The 20,687-nt window shown below is 39.5% G+C and overlaps 1 protein-coding gene across 1 annotated transcript; it reads right to left on the minus strand.

Moving 5' to 3' along the window:
- Positions 1-1,108: 1,108 nt before the first annotated feature.
- Positions 1,109-10,112, minus strand: LOC123986758 (acid-sensing ion channel 1-like). Its single transcript, XM_046075106.1, has 3 exons — positions 8,918-10,112; positions 1,463-1,722; positions 1,109-1,269 (listed from the first exon to the last, which is right to left on the minus strand). The coding sequence occupies exons 1-3, from the start codon at positions 9,277-9,279 to the stop codon at positions 1,109-1,111; spliced, it is 783 nt and encodes a 260-aa protein (XP_045931062.1). The 5' UTR covers positions 9,280-10,112.
- Between the last annotated feature and the right edge of the window lie 10,575 nt (positions 10,113-20,687).

Genomic DNA, 20,687 nt, shown 5'->3' on the forward strand with positions numbered 1-20,687 from the left:
TAGAATCAAGGGTTACAATACATAACCAACGTTTTTCTTGCACAATATATAATTTAGTGACTGAAAACAACCCACAGAAGCTACTGTTTTGTCCAACTGGAATTAATATTAGGCTACTAATGGTAAGATATTGTAGCCTGTACTATTATCTGAAATTATAATGAATACACAAACATTAGCACTAATCAAACCTTAACCACAGTGGTGTAGGCTAATATCAGAAAATGGTTTTATTTGTGACACAGCTAAATCTCTACTAATAAACTATCTGTAGGCAGATTATCCAAATAAATGTAACATGTAAATATATTATTATAATAACATTATTCTTTCTATTTAATGTTATATATGTTATATATTTTTTGTTTATCAAATGGTCAGAAATAACAAGAAAATGCATAGATTACGGTCATTAGGTAAGTCATTGCCTTGACATTTTTTTTATTTTAAGGTTACGGTTAAGTTTGTCCCCTTAAATTCAGTTATGGTTGGAGTAGCCTTGTGTCCATCTAAATGTTTTGGTGTTCTTCTTCTGTATCTATTAGCAATTCCATTTCAGCATCAATTACTTTAGTATTTTAATTATTAAACTGGTTAAAGGCTTTACACTGCAGAAATTTCACAGCATAATTTAACAGACAAAAATGGTGCAACAAGGTGGCCCCCCTCGCTAATGTTGTAATGTACAGTACAGAACCTGCCTTACTTATTCAGACAATAAAATAGCAAGAAACATTAGGAAAATGAGAATGATAACCTAAAGATTATTCATCTGAATCAAAAGTAACTGTAACAGTGAACTGAAAAGGGTCATGGTGACAAACACACAATGAAATACACATTAAATGACCAGCATATTGTTCTTCTGTAAGTGTGTTAACTAAAAAGAAGGTCAATAGTAACAGATATTGTGGCTGTATTAAGAATTACAGTAACTGATGACAACGTAAAACCAATGTGCTTCAGACAGCTTAGTTTTCTTAACTGCTGCTGTATCTGATCTCCAACGGAAATAGATTTTTTAACTTCTTAGTCATAAAGCAAGTGTTAAAGCACTGACCCAGGGTACAGCAGAACACCAAGTTTCAGCCTTTTATGAGAGCATTGCTCAACCTTTCAGAGACTGTACTAACGCCAGCGTGCAGGCCCTCATAGCAGCCTTGTAGATGGTGTGTATCACCATAATAAGATGGCTCTTGGCCTGTAAGTCTGTTACACTGCACATTATGGTTCTCAGTCCCATCCTGAGGGGGAACAAGGGGATCTGGACTGATGGAGCCCCACAGATTGAACTGAGCATAAAAATCAGCCTATACAATTCACTACCTTATATAACCCACCATGTCATTTCCCAAAAGCAAGCTTCGGCGATGACTACTCAACAGAGGTCATATTATATAGATGTTATGATATAATAAACTATATCAACGCTGACCTTGTAATGCAAACATGCTCAACTGACCCTCGTCTTGGCAGGCCTCAGCTGCCCTGCAGAGGACATTTAACAATTGACACGCCTGACTTACCACTTTGAAGTCTTCAGCACTGCAATCCATGCCTCGGTAGAAGCAGGAGAGCAGCATGTCCTTGATGTCGTGGCCGGTTCGGTCGTAGAATTCACGCATGTTGAAGGGGCGGGGCTTATAGTTGTCAAAGTCGGCCCTCTCTTTCAGGATCTGCAAGACATTTTCCTCCACAAGATGTGGGTCCCGGATTTCATACCTGGACGAGAAGGTTCTGGACTCAGTAAGGCAAGAGGAAGGCAATATATACACCATTGTCTAATCTCTTAATTTTGGTATAAAACAAACATAAAATGGCTTACTTTAAAAATGAATAGCAAACAACAGAGCAGACATCAAAACAGTTATTGAGTTTTCACAGAACGCATTTCAACAATAAAAAATTTCAACACAAAACCCTAAAGGAGTAAAAAGACATGACATGAGGAATTCCCATTCACAGTAGAGGAAGACACAACTTGAGCTGTACTTTTAGCTGTGCGTTTAAAGAGTTTGACAGGCAGACAAGCATTTTTGGCAGTACAATAGGGATTAATGTGTAAAGAATTAATAGAGATTCAGCAAAAAGAGCATTTTCACCCTTTAACTGAATGAAAGTTACATACAGTACGCGCATGCCAGCTCTCCCAGACCTCACAGCATAAGCCACATGTTGTCTGAAACTGGTAGCCTAGCTGTAGCATGCCAGTCACCATGGGTGGTGCTGAGTGGGAGAAAATGGCTCATTTAAAAGATGGAGTTATTTCTTTTCACACAAGCATGTTAATTATTCCGCCAAATAATTAGGATCAACTGTGGTGGCAGAGCGATTTCAAATAGTAAGCATAACAATGTTCATAATGCTGCAATTCAGGCTGAGTGAGGATCCTGAGAACTATGTATACTGAGAACTGAGTATGTGAATTATTTGACATTTAAAGAAAACACTGATGAAGTCATTTATGACATAGCTCTGCTTGACAACCACCACCAACCTCCAGCACCTGCTCACAGTCATTCACAGATACAAATTAACCTCAATTAACTAGTGTGGCCCTGCTCAGAGAAAAGACGGCCCATTGATGACCCCTGCTGAGCAATGGGCCATCGGTGGTACAAGCATCCAAATTATGGAGTGCTAACACTAAGCACTACTGACAGACACGTATGAGAATAATTTGTTTGGACATACAGAGTCTATCAGCTTGAATAGCACTGAATTAACTGAGCAACAAGGTAGTCATTCCTTCTACTTCTACCAAATAAGAGTACTGCAAAGTAGTAAGATAAGGGGTTCTCATAATGGGCTTCATGTATTGTGTTATTATAATAATTGTGTGTTTCCTAAAGCTGGGGAAACCAAAATTAGAATTGAAAACCATAAGAGACTGAGAGAGACAAAGGCGTACCCTTCTCCTCTGACAATAAATCTGTGAAGGACTTTGTGGACGCTGACAGGAAAGTTATTTCTCATGGATATGGGCACTATTTCAAGCCATAATTGGTGGTAAATCTTAATGGATTTTTTTTTAATTCCACAAGGTCAAGCTTTGTCGGTGCTCATGAACAAGATTTTGTCCCTTGATGATGGGAATAATGTAAGTTGATCCATGAATAAAAAATGAAATATTACATTATTTTTTTTGTGAGCACTGCCTTAATATTCAACTGGCGATGTATTTTCAACTTGGGTCGCAACCAAATTACAAGAAAATGTAATATGTTCCACCACAGCTACAGTGTTGTTTACCTGTTACAAACAGAATGAAATAAAATATTCACCATGTGAGACAGCATGTGCTATAATTTGAAATGAGGACTGTTTCGCTCTACTGTGCTCATCACACTGAAGACAGATGGGAATCCTTCATGCTTCATGTTGGAAGTAGAGTTAACAGCTCTGTGACAGAGAATTTTGGTATTGCTATTTGGTATTACTGTTCTGACAAAAAGTTGAATTGAGTGCTACGCAATACTGTCGTTAAATTCAACATTGAAACATCAAATATCAGGTGTAATACGGCACCCAAGACCATTTAAATGCTTGCAGAATATGACAGATATTGCACAAGTTAAATACGATTACAACTTATGCAATAACCTCCAATACAAAGATTGAACAGTCACAATCCCTGAGTAAAATAACAGTATTTCCACGCAGTACATGTCTCCCTCAAGCTTCCTCCACAATTCAAAGAAAACTCTTCAAATCAACTCTGGCTGATTATGGCCCCCTTTACACCTTGTATTAAAATGCATCTTGTATCCAGATTGTATCTAGATATAATTTTAACCTGATTACATTTAAACTTAAACATTTACTACATTTAAAATCTTCAGTGTCTACATTGAGATACGATCGAGATACGATAGCTCTGTCCAGACAACTGAACGTCACATCCTCCTCTGGTATAATAACATTCTGAATGAGCCGGCTTTCCATCGTGATTGGTTTTCCGCTCTCTTCAGCAGTGTGCTGATGTAATAGCTCAGCCAGAAGAGTAAAAATGAAGTTCTGCCTGACATCGTTTCCTTGCAACCAAAATGTTACAAACTTTTATGAACGGAAAATGCAACTTTTTAAAGGAAAAGAGTGACAGCTACCACTCACCAAAGCATACTCTGCTTTATCGTCTACTTTAAATGGGACCATAATTTACTAAATGAATATCATGCTGTATCAAAGAATAGTTAAAACTAACGATTGAGACCATAAAGTCCCTGACCACCACTGGAGGTGGTTTGGCCGATCGGTTCACAATCCGTCCTGGGTGCATTTACACCTGTACTTCCATGCTGTCAAGCACTATATGATTGCAATCCAATCACCCAATAGTTTAATGCCAGGTGTAAAGGGGGCCTATAATGTTTTGTATTTTCCACCTTAATTAGGAGTTACATCTTTCTTCTTTTTATTTATCTTTTTAATAAAAAGGATGTAAGAAGAATTTGCATAAGCACCAGTACCAGACAAGTGCAGAGTACCAAGTTACTCATAGATTAAATAAATGACAAACACAAGAAAGGTTTTTCATTAATTGCTACTTTGTCTTCAGTACTTCTGGGTGTTGTTGAAACTATATCAAGCCAAATTAAAAATATGTAGTGTTATTGCTCAGCACCAGCTGTGATGAATGTGAATGTGTGAGCAGATTAAGGTAATGTTTGGGAAAAATTCATGGGGGCCTGGAAATGGCAGGTGAAATCTCACAGGCCAGTGACTGACAGAACAGGTTGTGTCTTTAAAACAAAAAAGATCAGCTCAAAACTAGTGCGGTGCTCTGGCCCACACTGGAACAACATCACTACATTGACATGCTTTATTGTAATAATAAGATACAGACTGTTGTGGTATATTCTGAACTTAATTGAATTGTATCCTGAGCCTCTGTCTTATAAGCAACACAAAGCTGCCAGGAGAGCACTTAAGGCGCAGTGCTCAGATCCTCAAGTCAGGAGGCTTTAGTTGAAGCGCATACAATCACAATAATATGGGTAGATTTTTAATATTGCCCTGCCACTGCTCCCTAAAGCAATCACAGTAAACTCACTACAGTACGTAGGGGTGGGGGAGACTAAATTGGATTATGGGCCACAAGCACTTTAATTTTCTTGCCAGGACTAAAACGAATGAAGGAGCATCTGCATCACTTTGCCACCCCATGAGAAGAGTGAATAAATACTAGCAACCACTGATTCTGAGTGAACTATGACAGTGAGACTGTGGTCACTCAGGACTTGACACCCTCCGTAAAAAAACAAAAACCTAACAACAGATCTTCTTTTATGGCAGCTCGTACTCCCATTGTATTAATTTGGTGTTAATACCACAGGCTATGTGACACAACAATGCACGCATCTTGATATAATCTCAGGTAATTATCCAATTACCGCTAATTAAACTCATATACTAACGAGGATCGGATTGTTTGTGCAGTGTCCTTGAAAATGAATTACTTCAGTGATGCCTGGAGTTTTGATAATCACATCTTAATGATGGTGCACCTGTGACACAGTTATTATGCAACTCTGGACAAGATCATAGAAATGCAAACAAGGGCCACCGAGAGGTGAAGTGAACCCAAATAAATCTCTATTTCACTGAAAAACATCACAAATAACACATCATAGAAAAGTAATAGCATGCAACACCTTGCCATGATGGATCACATTTGATCTTTTAAAAACCTTGTCCTAATACTAAATTGCCTACTTACGCCTCCCCAATGATAATCTTCTCTCTGGTGAACAATCATAATATAAATGTAAATGAACCCACATTTGAAAAAAATCCGCTTTGTAGTTTTGTATTTTCTGTATGATGATGCGGCCTCCCCGTGTCATCTCCCAAGCACATTTCTCACCAGTCAAATCCTGATTGGGGCCAGTGTTCTTTGCTGAGGCCAATAATGCAGTCAAAGACATTGACCGTTAGATTTTCATGGCCATTTATACAGCGCTCATGTGAATTTGGAGCATGTTTGCAAGCTCAGGAAACATGTTAAAGCTCGAGAACTGTGTAAGCAGAAGACTTGCTTCTCTGACCTTCCTGAGCTGATCTGACACTTTCTGGCAGCAAACGCCACGTAACCAACACCTCTTCCATAATGACCTTTCTTTTGTTAATTATCATATAATTGCCTTTGCGACATAATAAAAATCAAATTGAGCAATTTACTTGCGATGTTCTGCACTGCCAAGTGTGACTTCAACCTGCAAAAAGCACAATGAGTATGTGATTGATTTTTTTTTTTTTTTTTTGGGTATAGAAACTGCTGGAGTGGAGTAAGTTAAGATGAAGTTACTTGTAGCTCGGCTATAAACGTCATAGCATCTCAGACAGTCTGGCATCACTGCCTGCTGCTTCCTCCTGAGACAGTGATGGACACAGACTCACAGCCACATGACACTGTGTTTTTCTTCTGCCATTATCTAACAAAACCCACAGCCGCCTGATATCAACAAGCTCCCCAGTGAAATGTTTTCTACCCAATCGATGTTTAAGTTAAAAGCAGAATCTTCAGGAAACCCTAAGAACTTCTATTACCTACACATTAGATTCAAGCTGTTTCCAATTCCCTTCCTTTCCCCATTAGTCCTCATCACACAGTACTTTTTTTAACTGAGACTGTCAAGAGAGTAAGACCAAGACTTGCATTGTCATCTTTTAAGAAAACTTCACGTACTTTCTCTCATCTCTGAGTGGGCAAAAAGTAAGGGGGCATCTCCCCCAAGGCCAAACGGAACAGAGAGGGCAAGAAACAGCGCGAGATGAGAGAGTGTTAATCAGCGGGACAACTCTGTAGCTTAACAAACAGCCCTAATTACACAGGGATAAAGACTTGTTCATCACACGGCTTACGAGACACAAGTTAATTGCCTCTGCTTGCAGTTCCCCTCCCTCCATCTAAAGTCAGCTTGTTCCAAAGTCACTGGGAGCAAGTGCCACTGCTTTTAATTTTTCTGTTTTCCTCTCTCTTGTTCAGTCAGAGCCCTTATTATTTTTTCAGGTGCATCTCACTTCTTATAGGAAATCTTCCTGAACCTGAATTAATAAATCAAATAGGTGGAAGCATACGTTGATTATTTTAGTTGTTTGCCACGACAACTGACGGTACAAACACAGAGAAACTAATCCATGTAGGATGTAGACATGCTGCTTGAAATCCATACCATACAAAGTACTAGAACTGCAGCCCCAAGCAATGTAAGGTTATCATATGTAATATGGATGCATATAGAGGTCACAGAGCAACAATATTCAGTATCAAAACAGGGAATAGGATTTATTTCATCCTGTCATTCTGCACCTTAGGCTGAAGAGCTGTGTGGATCAACATGCTTAAGATACACTGACTAATGTGTTCAAGATGGTATATTTGGATGTATTTGCATGTTGCAGATCTGTTATTTTTGCAGTATACCCGTGTCTTTGTTAGTTCGTGTGAATACAGACTCAAAAACGATTATCTGTACTGTAATGGTTACCGTGATCAGAGTAAGCAGGGTGGCATAATAAAGGAAACAGCCAACAGTCAACGGTGAGCTTGTCATTGCTACCGAAAGACTAAATGATCAAAGCACAGCAGAAAGCAACAAGTGTAAAGGGAGGGAGCGGCAGTTGTGAATCATACACACACATCTCTCCACACTTTTTCAGTAGAGGATTTAAAAATCTACTTGTCTAGTTATCCAATGTTGATATATTTGTATCACATCAGCTGTAAAATGATGACGCAAGGGATTACACCAGCGGCACTTTCCTCTTCATTTTATATTAACCACTTAGAAACAGCTCATGCATTATCTGTTACCTGGGTGATTCACATGATCTGTAAATAATAAAGTGTGTTCTTTTCTCATTTTTGTTTTATCAAATACCGTATCATCATATTTAAACAGATGGATGTTTGGGGTATATTTCATATTGTCACATAGGGTTTCATAAATACAGCAGCTTATGTGAAGTGTGGCTTTTAGCTGACATGATCTGTAATGTCACTACATTCTTAAATAACCAACTCCAATTCTGAACCTTTTCCACACCACCTTTCATCCGTAGCCTTTTTTTCTCTCTCTCAGTTACCTCAGGCTAAGGTCAGTCCAAGTTCATATTCAGTAAGGGCCTTAAAAGCTTTTGCATGCTTTGTCCATGTTGCTTGCACATCTCCCTGTGGCCGAACATCGACAACCAGTGAGACAGGTGTTAAAACACTGCTTTGCACTTGTGTGTGACATATAAGATTTCACCTGAGACAATTTAGACCCTGAAGCAAAACTTGCGGGTTGCATTTCCACGAGGCTACTGAAAACCAAAATTAAGTTTCCTCTAAGTTAAAAAATCTGCTAGGATTTTTTAGCTGCTAGTCCTAACATGTAAAGCGTCCGGCACCATTTCTCTTTACAGAATATCTAAAGGAGTTTCAGAAGTCAGTGGGTTCAGGTATTTTAGTGATGTTATGGTTCTCAATTAATTTTATGGGCTTAAAGAATAGTTTGGTTTTATGATAACTGCAGTAGAATGTACCCAAATTAAACATTTCACTGTTTCAGCCAAATGTTTCAGACTTGTGACTATTCTCTCATATTGTGCAGTGGACACAATCAAATCTTGAATCAACAACTACTAAATCCTCTCAGAAAGGTTTTCCTAAGGCAAACCCATATCATCCAAGAAGCCAGTGTGGTTGTTTGGGAGTTTGTGTGCTGAATACTAGTTTATTTTAACCTACATGACAGAAGAAACTGACAGCTATAGGTATGGGAAATCAAAGGTCAGGAGGTGTCTGCTATAAAAGCAATTGAGGGTTGACAAGCTTGACTCTGACAACATGCATACCAACAGGTAGACCTACTGTAGGCTCCAGGGAGCCCTTAACGCATAGGTAAAGTACATGGGAAACAAAAACACACACCTGCCGTTGAGCAAGGCAAGGAGCTCCCCAGCGTGGTACAGGTCGTTGCGCGTCACCCGGCTGAAGCGGAAGGAGTTGAGGTTGCAGAAGGTGACTGAGGGGAACACCATCATCGGAGCGGCCACCTCGTCCAGCTTGGTGACATGGGGGTACTGGAAGTAGAATTGCACCCGGTCCACACACACCATCACCAGCACACCCACGGAACCCAGGAAGAACAAAATCCACAGGCTGCGCTTGATACACATCCGCTCATATGTGAACATGTGCGAGATGCCATGCAGCGTGGACCTGCTGGCGAAAACTTCAATGGGAGCCGGTCGCTTGTAGTCCATGTCCTCCGAGTCCGTTTTGAGATCCATTATGTCCCCGGAATGAGTTTAGATAAATGAAGGACAGGGGGTTGCAAGCGGAGTAAACTGGCTGTATAGATAAGATGATGCTTTTTTAATGGGAAGGAGGTTTAGTGCCTGCAAGTTCACGCCCTTCTACGCATGCATTTCTCATGCAGTCTGTGTGAGATGTTGCGTCACTGACAACCGGCAAAATACACCGAGATTCCGAGCATTTTAGCCAAGATAACCTCAAAATACCGCGCCCTTACATGAAAACACTTACACCAGAACAGAAAGTATAGATAAGGGAAAGCATGTGTTGTACCTCGGCTGGGGTCACAGTTAACAAAAAGCCCGGTGTGGAGCGCGCATGGATAGATGCCAACGCTGTCCTCTCCTTGCACACTTCTGTATTATTACCGAGTTGATATTGTGCTTCCACGCTCACAACAAAACAACAAAAACACTGGGCAGGATTGCAAAAAAATAAAAAAATATATACACAAAACAGATCACGGTTGAGAAAACAAACGCACAAACTACATCGGCGAGGAAAACGGGGAAATCTGAATTAGAAAATCAAAGCGATCGTATACTCTCTCTCTAGAGTAGACTGGCGACATGGCTTTCCCTGCTCTTCCTCCGCGATCCCAACACGTGCAAGATAACAAATAGCCACTGATTTCTCGCTCGTTACCGTTCTAAAAGCAGTCGTCGGGGTGGTTTTTCACAGCCAGCATAAACAGCTGCATCACAGAGGAGCCGGGTCTGTCAGGTAGCTGCGTCGGTGCGCCTCTGCTCGCTTGCTTGCCTCCATCCCCTCCTCCGAGCTGCCTCCACAACAATGCTGGGATAATTTCTCCGGTTTTATTTGATTCGCGCTGGTTTATCCTTCAATATGTTTATCCTTGAATAAGAGTGCTCTGGTGGGGGAAAATGTGTACCTGGGCGAAAATGGCAATTACCCGCCTGAAATGCTCTGCGTTATGAATTCAGGGGAAACCACCTCAGAGGCGGTAGCTGTTTGCCAGGAATAGGATCAATTACTTTGGCTCCAAACAGGGGATAGGATAGGACGGCATGTATTTTACACCGGGTGACGAAGTCCAACGTTGGTGTCACTTCAGCAATGCCTGTGTTTTACCAAGAAGCGTGCAACCGTTAGTGCACTGAGATTACAAGCTACATGATGATACTAAGCTACAGTATGACTCAAAAATAAGCCATTTTCTTAAAGGCTGTCCCTTTACTGTCATTCCTAAGCTAGAATGAAGTTTTACTTTCTACTGGTGAAAGTTATCTGTTTCATTTTAGCAACATTGTGACAAAACAATACCTTATCATCTATATGATATGTGAAGTGACTTCATTTACCTGGGTTTTAAAAGGCAATGCTAAGCTAGCTGGGCTACAAGCAAGTATGCCCACCTGGGTGCCCACCTAAAGTTAACATCAGAAGTAGCGTTAGCTATGCGTGGTGGCCCTGAATGGCAAAACAAAGCAACATTTTTAAAGACAAATGAACAATACGGAAGACACAACAACTTTGCACTTATGTACTGCAGACTTACTGCGGGAAATCTGGTAGTTTTGTATTAAATTAAGCTTTACCGAGATGCAAGGTATTTTATTAAACATACTATTTTAGACCATATTGACTCAAAAATATATCACTGTCAACGGAACATTGTTCCTTGTGTGGTCCTAGTTTACTACTATTTTTATTGTATAAATCAAAATGGTGACAAGACGCTATCTTATAATTTACAGGAGACCCAAGTAAGTTAGTTTATCTGAGTTTTGAGGGTAAGACAGCTCAGTTATTAAAAGATAAATGCTAAAGTAATCTGGCCTTAAGTGCAACTTTTAAAGGTCCAGTGTGTAATATTTCTGAGGGTCTATTGACAGATATGCAATTTAAGATCCATAACTATGTTTTCAGTGGTGGTGGTGTGTAAAGACCTTACATAATAAACCATGATGTTTTTATTACCTTAGAATGAGCCATTATATCTGTAACCATGTATGTCCCCACTTTGCATCGTCATGTTTCTGTAGAAGCTGAAAAACAGACAAACAGCAATACAGAGCGCGTTTTGTCACTATGTTCTTCTTGTTCTGCTTCTGGTAGAATTCAGGCAGTGCAGACACTCATCACTATGTTGAATACGTACGTTAGAAGAAGAAGAAGTAGTAGTAATAATATACTGCAGGGGTCTGCAAATAAGTTTCAGAGCAATATTTTCAACCATTAGATGGTGGATGAGAATATAAGTCATAATATTGACTTTCAGCTACATGTTATTTGGTTAGTTCAGCTGGTAGGGTGCAGGACTTGCAACCCAAGGGTTGAGGTTCAATCCCACTTTGAGATCATTTTTTTTTTCTCTCTTCAACAAATGGATTCTGCAGCGAATGTTTCTTAGATCATGACATGTGCTGCACTGTTTTTATTTTGGTGTTTGATCCGCGTCCATCAACCTACGGACACTTTTTCAATTCCCCAGTATTTCCAGGCAGAGCACATTTAGGGGAATCACGTTCTCTGACTGCTCTTGCAGAGGTGTGTCAAGCAGGCTACAGACTCTTTTAATGTCATTCAGAATTTTTTAAAGTAAAAGCTCAGTTCAACTCCAAATACTGCATTACAGTAAACAAGCTTCTCGCGCTTTTATTTTGTAGGCAAAACCACTAAAGAGGAAGAGATTATGTGAGTAACTGTTGCTGTCATGACTGAGATCTATTTCAGCACCGCTATCAAAGTATTGTATATTTATATTTTTTGCCGCTATCAAAGCACCATAATCTGGCCGCGGGCCAGATATTATTGTTGGCGAGAAGTTTTGGTGAGGGTCCATAATCACAGAGAGAATTAATGTGTTTCCCTTGTCAATATTTGCATAAACTTTATCTAATGTGTGGTTTATAATGGACTGTGGTGGAGGAACAGTGACAGTGTTTCAAACTCTTAGCTTACATTTTCCCTGTTATCTGTTAGTGGCCAAGTCACAAAAACATATGGTTTTACTGAATAATTAAGTGAATATACTTTCTTAATAAATCTACCTAAAGAAACCTAATTTCTTGACTGGCTACTCTCTGCTGTCTCAGAAGTGACAACTTTTGTGCTGTGTCAGCCACCGTAGCTGTCAGTACAGGTGGTGAAAAGGTCTGAAACATGGCTTTTGAGTGTGTTATAGGCTACAACTAGTTGCTCATCAATATACTGCACTGTCTCAGTGTAAATTTAGGTCCACATAAAGAACCTACTACAGGAACCTACAGGAAGTGTAACTAAAAAACAAAATTAACCCATAAGAAACAGATAAGTAACGCATTACCTTTGCGATAGATATATAACAGAAACATTCCATATTTGTTATTCATTTAAACAAATGATGTTATGTGGCTTAATATAAAACAAAGACACTTGAAAGTTCACAAACAAATTATCTTATTACCCATCTTAACCATTCAAGGATACTACTGACACACCTGTATACAAACACAGACATTCATATACATATTTGTCTGATTTGTACACAAATGCACCTATACTGTATGCAGAAACTCAGCACACTATGTTTGTAGGTCCAGGTGAACAATTTCTTTGTAAAACAGTCATTTGTAAACAAATACAAAACTCTCATAAGCATACTTACACACAAATTTGCACATATAGGCTATACAATAGTACGGGCACACATGTTTATACACACATATAAATACCACACATCTGTGTCCAAGTATGTTTATGCATGCTTGCTTGCACACAGTTGTACACACACAAATCCCGGACCAAATCTATTTTCTCCCCTGACTAATTCTCTATAGTTGACTGAATGTAACATCCAAATATGTCAGAGTGAGGGAGTGAGCCAAACACAGGCAATAAGGCAGATGTGTCGCAAGACTGCCAGTGCCAAATCTGTCATAGAAACCGTATTGCCAAGAGGCGAGGGGAGCTCACCCATGAAATTGTTCATAATGTGTCCATAATTGCCATTTGCCATAGTATTGACTGTGACAGTGTGGCATCTTATATCGATCAGCAGTGCTGGAAAGATGAGCAATGCTCTGTTTCAGTTATGATGTGAATTCTGGGTAGCCATTGCTTAGCAGTGACACACGTGGGTTTAATATTACAGTAGATTAATACATTAGGTAAATTACTGAGGTACATTTTAGATAGCAAGTGATGGGATGTTCACTTACCCAAATATAGCTTTTATCATGGTTGTCTGTTAGCGCTAGTGTTGTAGTACTCAAGATCGGTCTATTTTTACAACATTTCTACTTGGTATTGTCAAATTCTCAAACATAAAGAACTCAGAATTTTATTATTAAGTTAGCTACCTGTGTAGGCTATACTGTATGTTTCAGGGCATGTGGTGAAAACCTGTTCCTAAGTTACATTTTTGCTTATGATAAACAATGCCGAGACAGGCCACGTAACATTAGCTAATGTCAGGTGCACACAGGCTACACCACTCCCTCATTTAGGTGAGAGAGCTAGCCTAGAGACGTTATAGCAGAGAGTCAAGACCAGGTAATGTGCCTCCACATCTATGAAAAATTGACATATTAAATATGGCGGTCTGTAGCTGTTGCACATGGCATGTTACTTTAAGAGAGCTGAATTTGAGTTTGCAGATAAAATATGAAGGATCAAGTATGGAAGACAAGAGTCACACAGAAAACATAATGTTGTAATTGTAATAGTGTTTGGTGAATGGCAGAACATGGGAAAACTGTGCATATTTGCACATTTGTTTTAAATTCCCAAAACCAAAAACCACAAAAGTAAAAGTGTAAGGAATGGATAAATCAGTGTGTTTATCTGCTCTAAGTTAATAAGCTTACAGAGCATAAAATTAATACATTATTTTGTATGATTGAAGACTGGAACACATACTGTTTTGGAGTCAAGATGATAGAGTTTAGTGGTTGGTTTAGTGCGTGTCTGTGGCAAAGTGTAAGTATATAGTCATAGCCAGCCACCAACATAGATAAAAATTTTATTAATCTTATAGCAAAATATGTTGTTGTACCACCAACATAGATAAATAAATCTTTTTTTCCGGCTTGTTTTCCGGCTTGCTAATGCTAACATTACCAACAGTGCTGTATGAGAAGCTCAATCTGGAGTTCAAACAGTCAGTGTTCTGCTTTTATACTTGGCGCAGCTGCTACCACAGTCGGGGATCAACATGTACTAGATCTCTGAGATTTGCCTACATGGCCAGAGTATTTTGTTGATCAAATCAGACACAAGCTAAGCACCTCTTTAACCGATAGCATTACATTTTGCAAGCTATAGCGGATACAATCTGCCAGCAAAAATCTTCATTTCAGCTGACAAAATCATTGGCCATCAGTTAGAAATGAAAAGCTTGCTTTTCCTGCTAAAATTAAAGACAATTATTTTTAGTTACTACAAGTGCTTAGTTGTAAATCTGCCACTGTTATCCCTGTAAATATACCTGTAGTGCCAAGCTTGACAGTTATAGCAACATTAACTAAGGGGGATTGGGCTAAGCAAGGGTTAATTACTAATATGAATGGCATGTGTCAAAAACAATAATGACAATACATTTTACATCTTTACTTTTCTTATCATTAGCTAACTGTTAATTAATGCAAACTGTTTCAATACTGATTACTCTTTTGTATTATTATTACATAGTCTACTGTACAGTAGAGTAGTATGGTAGAACACTTTTTTGAAAAACTAGTTCAAGTCCTCACATGGGAAACAAGAGGATTGTCTCCAGAACACTTTGTGAGGTCGAGTCTCCTTTAATATTTCACTTGGATTACACTAGTGGTGAGCGTAGGTTTACACACATGGGAAGATTGTCCAGCCTCTCCTCTCCTCTCCTCTCTCTCTCTTGTGTCCTCCTTCCCTTTCAGCTCCCTCCATGCAGACTGGCTTTTACTTTGGCCAAGGCTATGTGGTGTGCCAACCAACTCAGTGGGATCTGGCAGGGAATATGAGTACGCTCTGGGGTCCCATTGACAAGTCTCTTTAGTTATCATTGGGTAAGCAGGACTCAGAGGGAGCAAGAGTCTCTTGACCCTGATGATTTGAGTCTGTTTCCAGCCCGCACCTAGACCCTAATTCCCACCAACTCTTGGCTAGGTGCTGGTCCAGAGGATGACATCATAAGTGACCATAGACAGATGGTCTTTAGATCTAATAATGAGTATGTGCAGGTTCCAGCCCAGACAAATGCATACCAACCCAGTGGGCAATGATCACTATCAGTCAAGGATGCCTTTATAAACAGTAGGGGAATCCATCAACAGAAGCATAGATACCCCCCAATTGTGCCAATTGAGTTCTTGGTGACGCTATCCGCCTAAATCTCTTTCAAGCGATGTTTTACTTGAAATACATGTGCAGCTTTGTATGGTTATAGTGGTCTTCTACTTACATGGCTCTGTAACCTGTTATTATGTTCTCACTAGGTGTTTCAAGAGAAAATCGTGCCAGGCTAATGCTGTACAACTCTCCATGCATCTATTTTTCATGTAGCCAATTGCCAGGTCAGGCCCTTGAGGGAATTGTCTACAGAGTTCCTTTGCTCATGAACTGGTAGAGCAATAGTTACTTAGCTAGAAAATAACCATTCTTAACTTGATTGTCAAGTTCACGTGTGCCTGTTCATTGACTACGTCTATAGTAGGCAATTGAAACCATTATATCTCAAGCCACTTTGATCTCTGTGCCTGGTTGGCGCAGATGAAGGACGTAATGGAATGCAATTTGAGGGTGAGGAGGTAGTGTCACTTCACCACCGCTATTTCTTCTCCTCTTAGAGAGGTTGATTGTGTCTGAACATGGGTTATTCATCTGTGTCTTCAGTTCAATACAGCATCAGGTCTGTCCACTGCAAGATTGATTCTCTGCCCCTGGAAGAAAGTTTTAGAATCATCATCCACAAACTTTGTACGCTCACAGCCTCAGGCTTGATCCAAGATGAGTGTCATGATATATTTGGAGAGCTAGTAATGCGAGACCTTTACACTTATTTTACACTTACTGACATTTTAACAAATCGAGGCACCAGGCAAAACTAGGGAAATGTTTCAGTTAATGTGCTGTTGCAAATATTTTGGCTTGCAGGCAGATTCTTTCACCACTGACTTCTAGAACAACACAGCTACAGTTTTATATTTAAGAAGGTGAGCTAATGATCGCAATACTTCTTTATGTTTTTTATGAGCAAAACAAGCTTCTCAGAATTGCTGCTAATTGCGTATTTGGTGTTGACTTGTGAGCTCATTACTGCTACAGTTTTGAGTGATTGGCTATTGTCCACAGCTGAAGCCCCATTATGGGGCAGCATGGGAACTCCACCTCAGTCCCTTGCACACAGACTTCTACTCTCATGAGAAGTGCAGAAGAACATTTAAATTAGCCATAAGGAGGAATTAATCCTAATGACTTCTTTTCATTAACAACTAATTAAATATTCACATGCATACCCCACTCTAACCCCCCACACCCCTCATTGTCTGTGTCTCTTATTTCATTGGTGGTCTGCTGCACAATATTCTGCTGTACTTGAGAGGAAGGCAAAAGTAAATTGTATTGTGCCACTGCATGTATGAGATATGGGCTTAGGAAAATGGGCACCTAGTCTATAATATGACATGAAAGAAATTAGTTTTCATTGAAGAGATAATTGAAAATTAAATCGCCTGCAATGACTTTTTATAGCAGACCATAGCAGGAGTGCTTATGGGGACACTTATTGTGATTTGAGTTAAAATCTAAAATAAAGGATTTTCAAGTCCAGTATTATAATTGCACATGTGAAATGCTATGGAACCTTTTCAATTAAATTAATAAAAGAACCTGCTTGTTTGTTTTATTTTTGCTCAAAGGCATATCTGAGAGAAACGTAGAAAATGTTCTCAATATTATCAACATTTTTAGATTCCTTTTTTATGATTTACCAAGCAACTGGCCGGTCACATGGGCTCCAATCAATAGCTTTAACTTATATTGTTCTGTTGGACAGAATGAAATGCAGAGGCAAGAGCTGAAGGACACCCTCCACTACTTAGAATAATTATTCTAAAATATTCTAAAATATTTTTTTTAAATACAAAAGGTCTGAAAGTAAAACACATTTTAATCAATAAGGAAGTGACATGTCTTTTGAGTATGTGCATTATATATAGTAGCAAGAACAACATAGTGGCCATTCATACACTCACCATTCTAACTTCATTACCTTTCACTATTTGAAATGATTGAGGTCCAAGTTAATTTTCCTCCTATCTAATTTCCACTCTGTGTGGACAGTAGTCATGCATGAAAGTAATATTGCACAGACCAGAGAAGCTCTGAGATTGTACCCTCTGTAGTTACGATTGTCAGTGGAAAAAAGTGATTGACAGAATGCACAATAGACTTGGAAATGAGAGGTTTACTTATTGTCACAACTGTGCTGTTAAACTCAAATCATCTTCGGGCATCAAATAGACCAATTTCACAACATTAATTCCCCACTGTAACATATTTGACTCGTGTTATCTTTGATGTTTTATTATATTGTGAAAAACCTTGGTATGAACAAATTTAACAGTTCGTGCAGTGACACATTAGGCTTCAAATTAACAATTTACTGTTATCACAGCACACGCATTCAAACTGACTGGCGCTTTCTCTGTTAAACTGTGCTAATTGACATATAGTTATTTTCTCGCCTTTCCCTCAGGGAACAATTATGTTGACAGCCAGTGACAGGTATAAATGTGCAGTGCAATAAAAACATGCTTTACAAAACAGCTCCACAAGCTTCCCTCACTGTTGTATGTGGTTGTATTGATGAGATTTCTGTTTAACACTGATATCACTTTACACACTGCTTTTTATTCATTGTATCGCTTTGTAAATATTTTATGCACAGTTCACACTAAAGCTAATTTTGTCAGTTTATTTGTTCATTGATGTGGGTGATTTATTCCTGTCTCTTCAACTGGGAATTACAAGTAACGTTTCCAGTTCAAGCGTGGCTTTCTGTTGCTGAAGGCCCTCTTCTGGCCCAGTCACTGTCACACAACAAGGATGTGACAAGGATGAAGCAATATGGTGTGTTAGTCTTTAATCACTTTCCTCTTCCCTCTACCACTCAGTGAAGGAATCTTGGAGCAGCAGCCTCCTTTTCCACTCCAGTAGATCCTAACAATACTGCAACTGAGGGCCTGGACCTGGCAGCGTGGCGGCAGCTGAGACCAGAGCAGAGGGGAAACAGGGGAGAGGGAACAGGCAAGCAACTAGAGGTGAAAGCAACCACAGGAGGACGGAGATGGATGAACAGTACTCCACAGGATCAATCAGGCACTAGTAGCTACAGCAGATCATCTTTCTCCAGCAGCATGCAACACCTCATCCCTGCCCCCCAGAAACCACATCACCCCACAGCCTACATAGGATCTTTTTACTGCGTATATATAGAGAGGCAGACCGAAAGAAGAGCAAGGAAGGAAACATGAAAGGGAACATGAGCTGGAGAGGAAGGTAGAGAGAAAGGTTGGGGGGGGGGGGGGGGGGGGGGGGGGGGGGGGTAGCGGGAGGATGTATTGATTGTTTTCACTGTGGTATAATTGCAATTAAAGGTTGCAAACAGCCCAGTGGATCAGTTTCACTACTGTCACCCAGCAGGATGCATGGCAGCATTGATGCGTCCCTACACATTTCCTCAGCCAGCAGGGGAAAGTGTAAATACACTGTCGGTCCCTGTAGACTGTGTGTAGATGTAGTAGCATGCTGTGCAGTATTTTTGTGCTGCAATGTCTTACACAAAACAAAGTAGCCTATTTTACTGAAAAACAACACCAAAGAAGTACCAGTGTTAACTAGTTGTCACACTAGTAGTTAGAGGGAAACTAATATATGATGCAGATCAAGATCATTGCCCTTGTGTAAATATCCAAATGCCCTTAATACCCTTTTGTCCTTGTCATGTTTTTCTCATGCTAAAATTGTTTTTAAAAGGCTGTATTGCTCAACCTCACCTCATATTTTTTGGCTGTAGACATTTGTCTGTGTAGTTTTGTTTGGTAAACAGTTCAAATGCTCATTAAGGGCAAGTGAGTGTGAACAAAGGTCCTTTTGTTAAAGATTTGAGTTTCAGGATATTTGTTGCTTTCTCAGGCATTCTTTCTCAGACATGTGGAGCATGGTTCGAATTACGGGGGGATTGGGGGGTCTGATCCTCCTAATTAAGGCTTGGACCCCCCCAAAAGAGGCAAAAACCACATTTCAGGGGGGTCTTTCTTACCTGTTATTGTAAATATTACAATATATTTCCCATACTCATGCCTTATATTCAAGAATCTTGAAGTAGGATTTCTGACACCCCTAAAATAGACTGTACCATTTGCTAACCTTGAAGTTAGTTAAACGTCTTACCTGCCCGCATCACTGGCAGCTGCAGCTGCTTCAGTCTAGTCCACCGCACGCTGGTGGAGACACTGCAGGTTAATGTCGGTAGTTAGCTATCTTGCTTCTTTAATACACTTAACTTTCCCACCTTCAGAGTTTCGTAATTAGCATTTAATTTGCTTTAAATGAGCTATGTGATGTTAGCTAGCAGAGAGCCCACCCTGTCATTTCATTACCAATCATTTCATATTTTATGTAGACCTAATTGTTAGCCAACACTGGTGTTTAGACATGATGAGCAGTGAAATTGAGGATTAGTTATTGTAGATACACATTTTGACATGAATATAGATTTTATTTTTTCATTTTAAGTATTTTGTGAGTCTTTCTACAATAAGCATGATATTTGTTTTCAATCTGGAATTCAGGAGTTTTACCTGGCTAGGTAAATGTTAAAATCCAGGTGTGTTATTTCAAATGTATTCGGTTTTATTTATTTAGTGCCAATTCACAACAAAAAGTATCTCATTGCACTTTTTATATACAGCTGATCTAGACAGTATTCTGTTTAATACTATTTACAGAGACTCAAAAATATAATGTATAATTTGCACCCTGATGTGGAGGTCTTATGAGAAACAGCTGGTTATACTCAATTTTGTTGAACTTAGGCTACTGTTTAAAAGCCTTTAGACGGGAATGGGGTTGTTTGTAATGATGAACCCACACATATTTATCACTAGACTCGTTCCCTCAGCTCTAAGGATTATTTTAGTGTCTTTCAGGTCATTGTTTTGGTTTTACAGCCTATGGCTTTGCTGATTTGGTCCAGTCTTATCGCTCTCATCTACCTTATTCCTAGTAGCAGCAGGTAGCTGTTTTTGGAGTAAAAGCTCTGATAAATCTAGTTGCCCAATCACAAACTACAGACAGACAAAGTCAGAGACAAGCTGGTGAACGCAGTGGAGCATTTAACAGCCAGAGCAACAGATATTCCCCTCAAGAGTTGGTGGAGAGAGAAACAAAGCTAAAA

This window comes from Micropterus dolomieu, linkage group LG18, assembly GCF_021292245.1.
Source record: "Micropterus dolomieu isolate WLL.071019.BEF.003 ecotype Adirondacks linkage group LG18, ASM2129224v1, whole genome shotgun sequence".
NCBI classification, from domain to species: domain Eukaryota; kingdom Metazoa; phylum Chordata; class Actinopteri; order Centrarchiformes; family Centrarchidae; genus Micropterus; species Micropterus dolomieu.

Excerpts from the sequence above, each read along its gene's own strand:
- LOC123986758 (XM_046075106.1), bottom strand. The coding sequence starts at position 9,279 with ATGGATCTCAAAACGGACTCGGAGGACATGGACTACAAGCGACCGGCT. Across the intron at positions 1,723-8,917 it reads CTTGCCTTGCTCAACGGCAG|GTATGAAATCCGGGACCCAC; the intron begins GTGTGTGTTTTT and ends CTTCTCGTCCAG. Across the intron at positions 1,270-1,462 it reads TGAGGCCTGCCAAGACGAGG|TCCAGATCCCCTTGTTCCCC; the intron begins GTCAGTTGAGCA and ends GGGCTCCATCAG.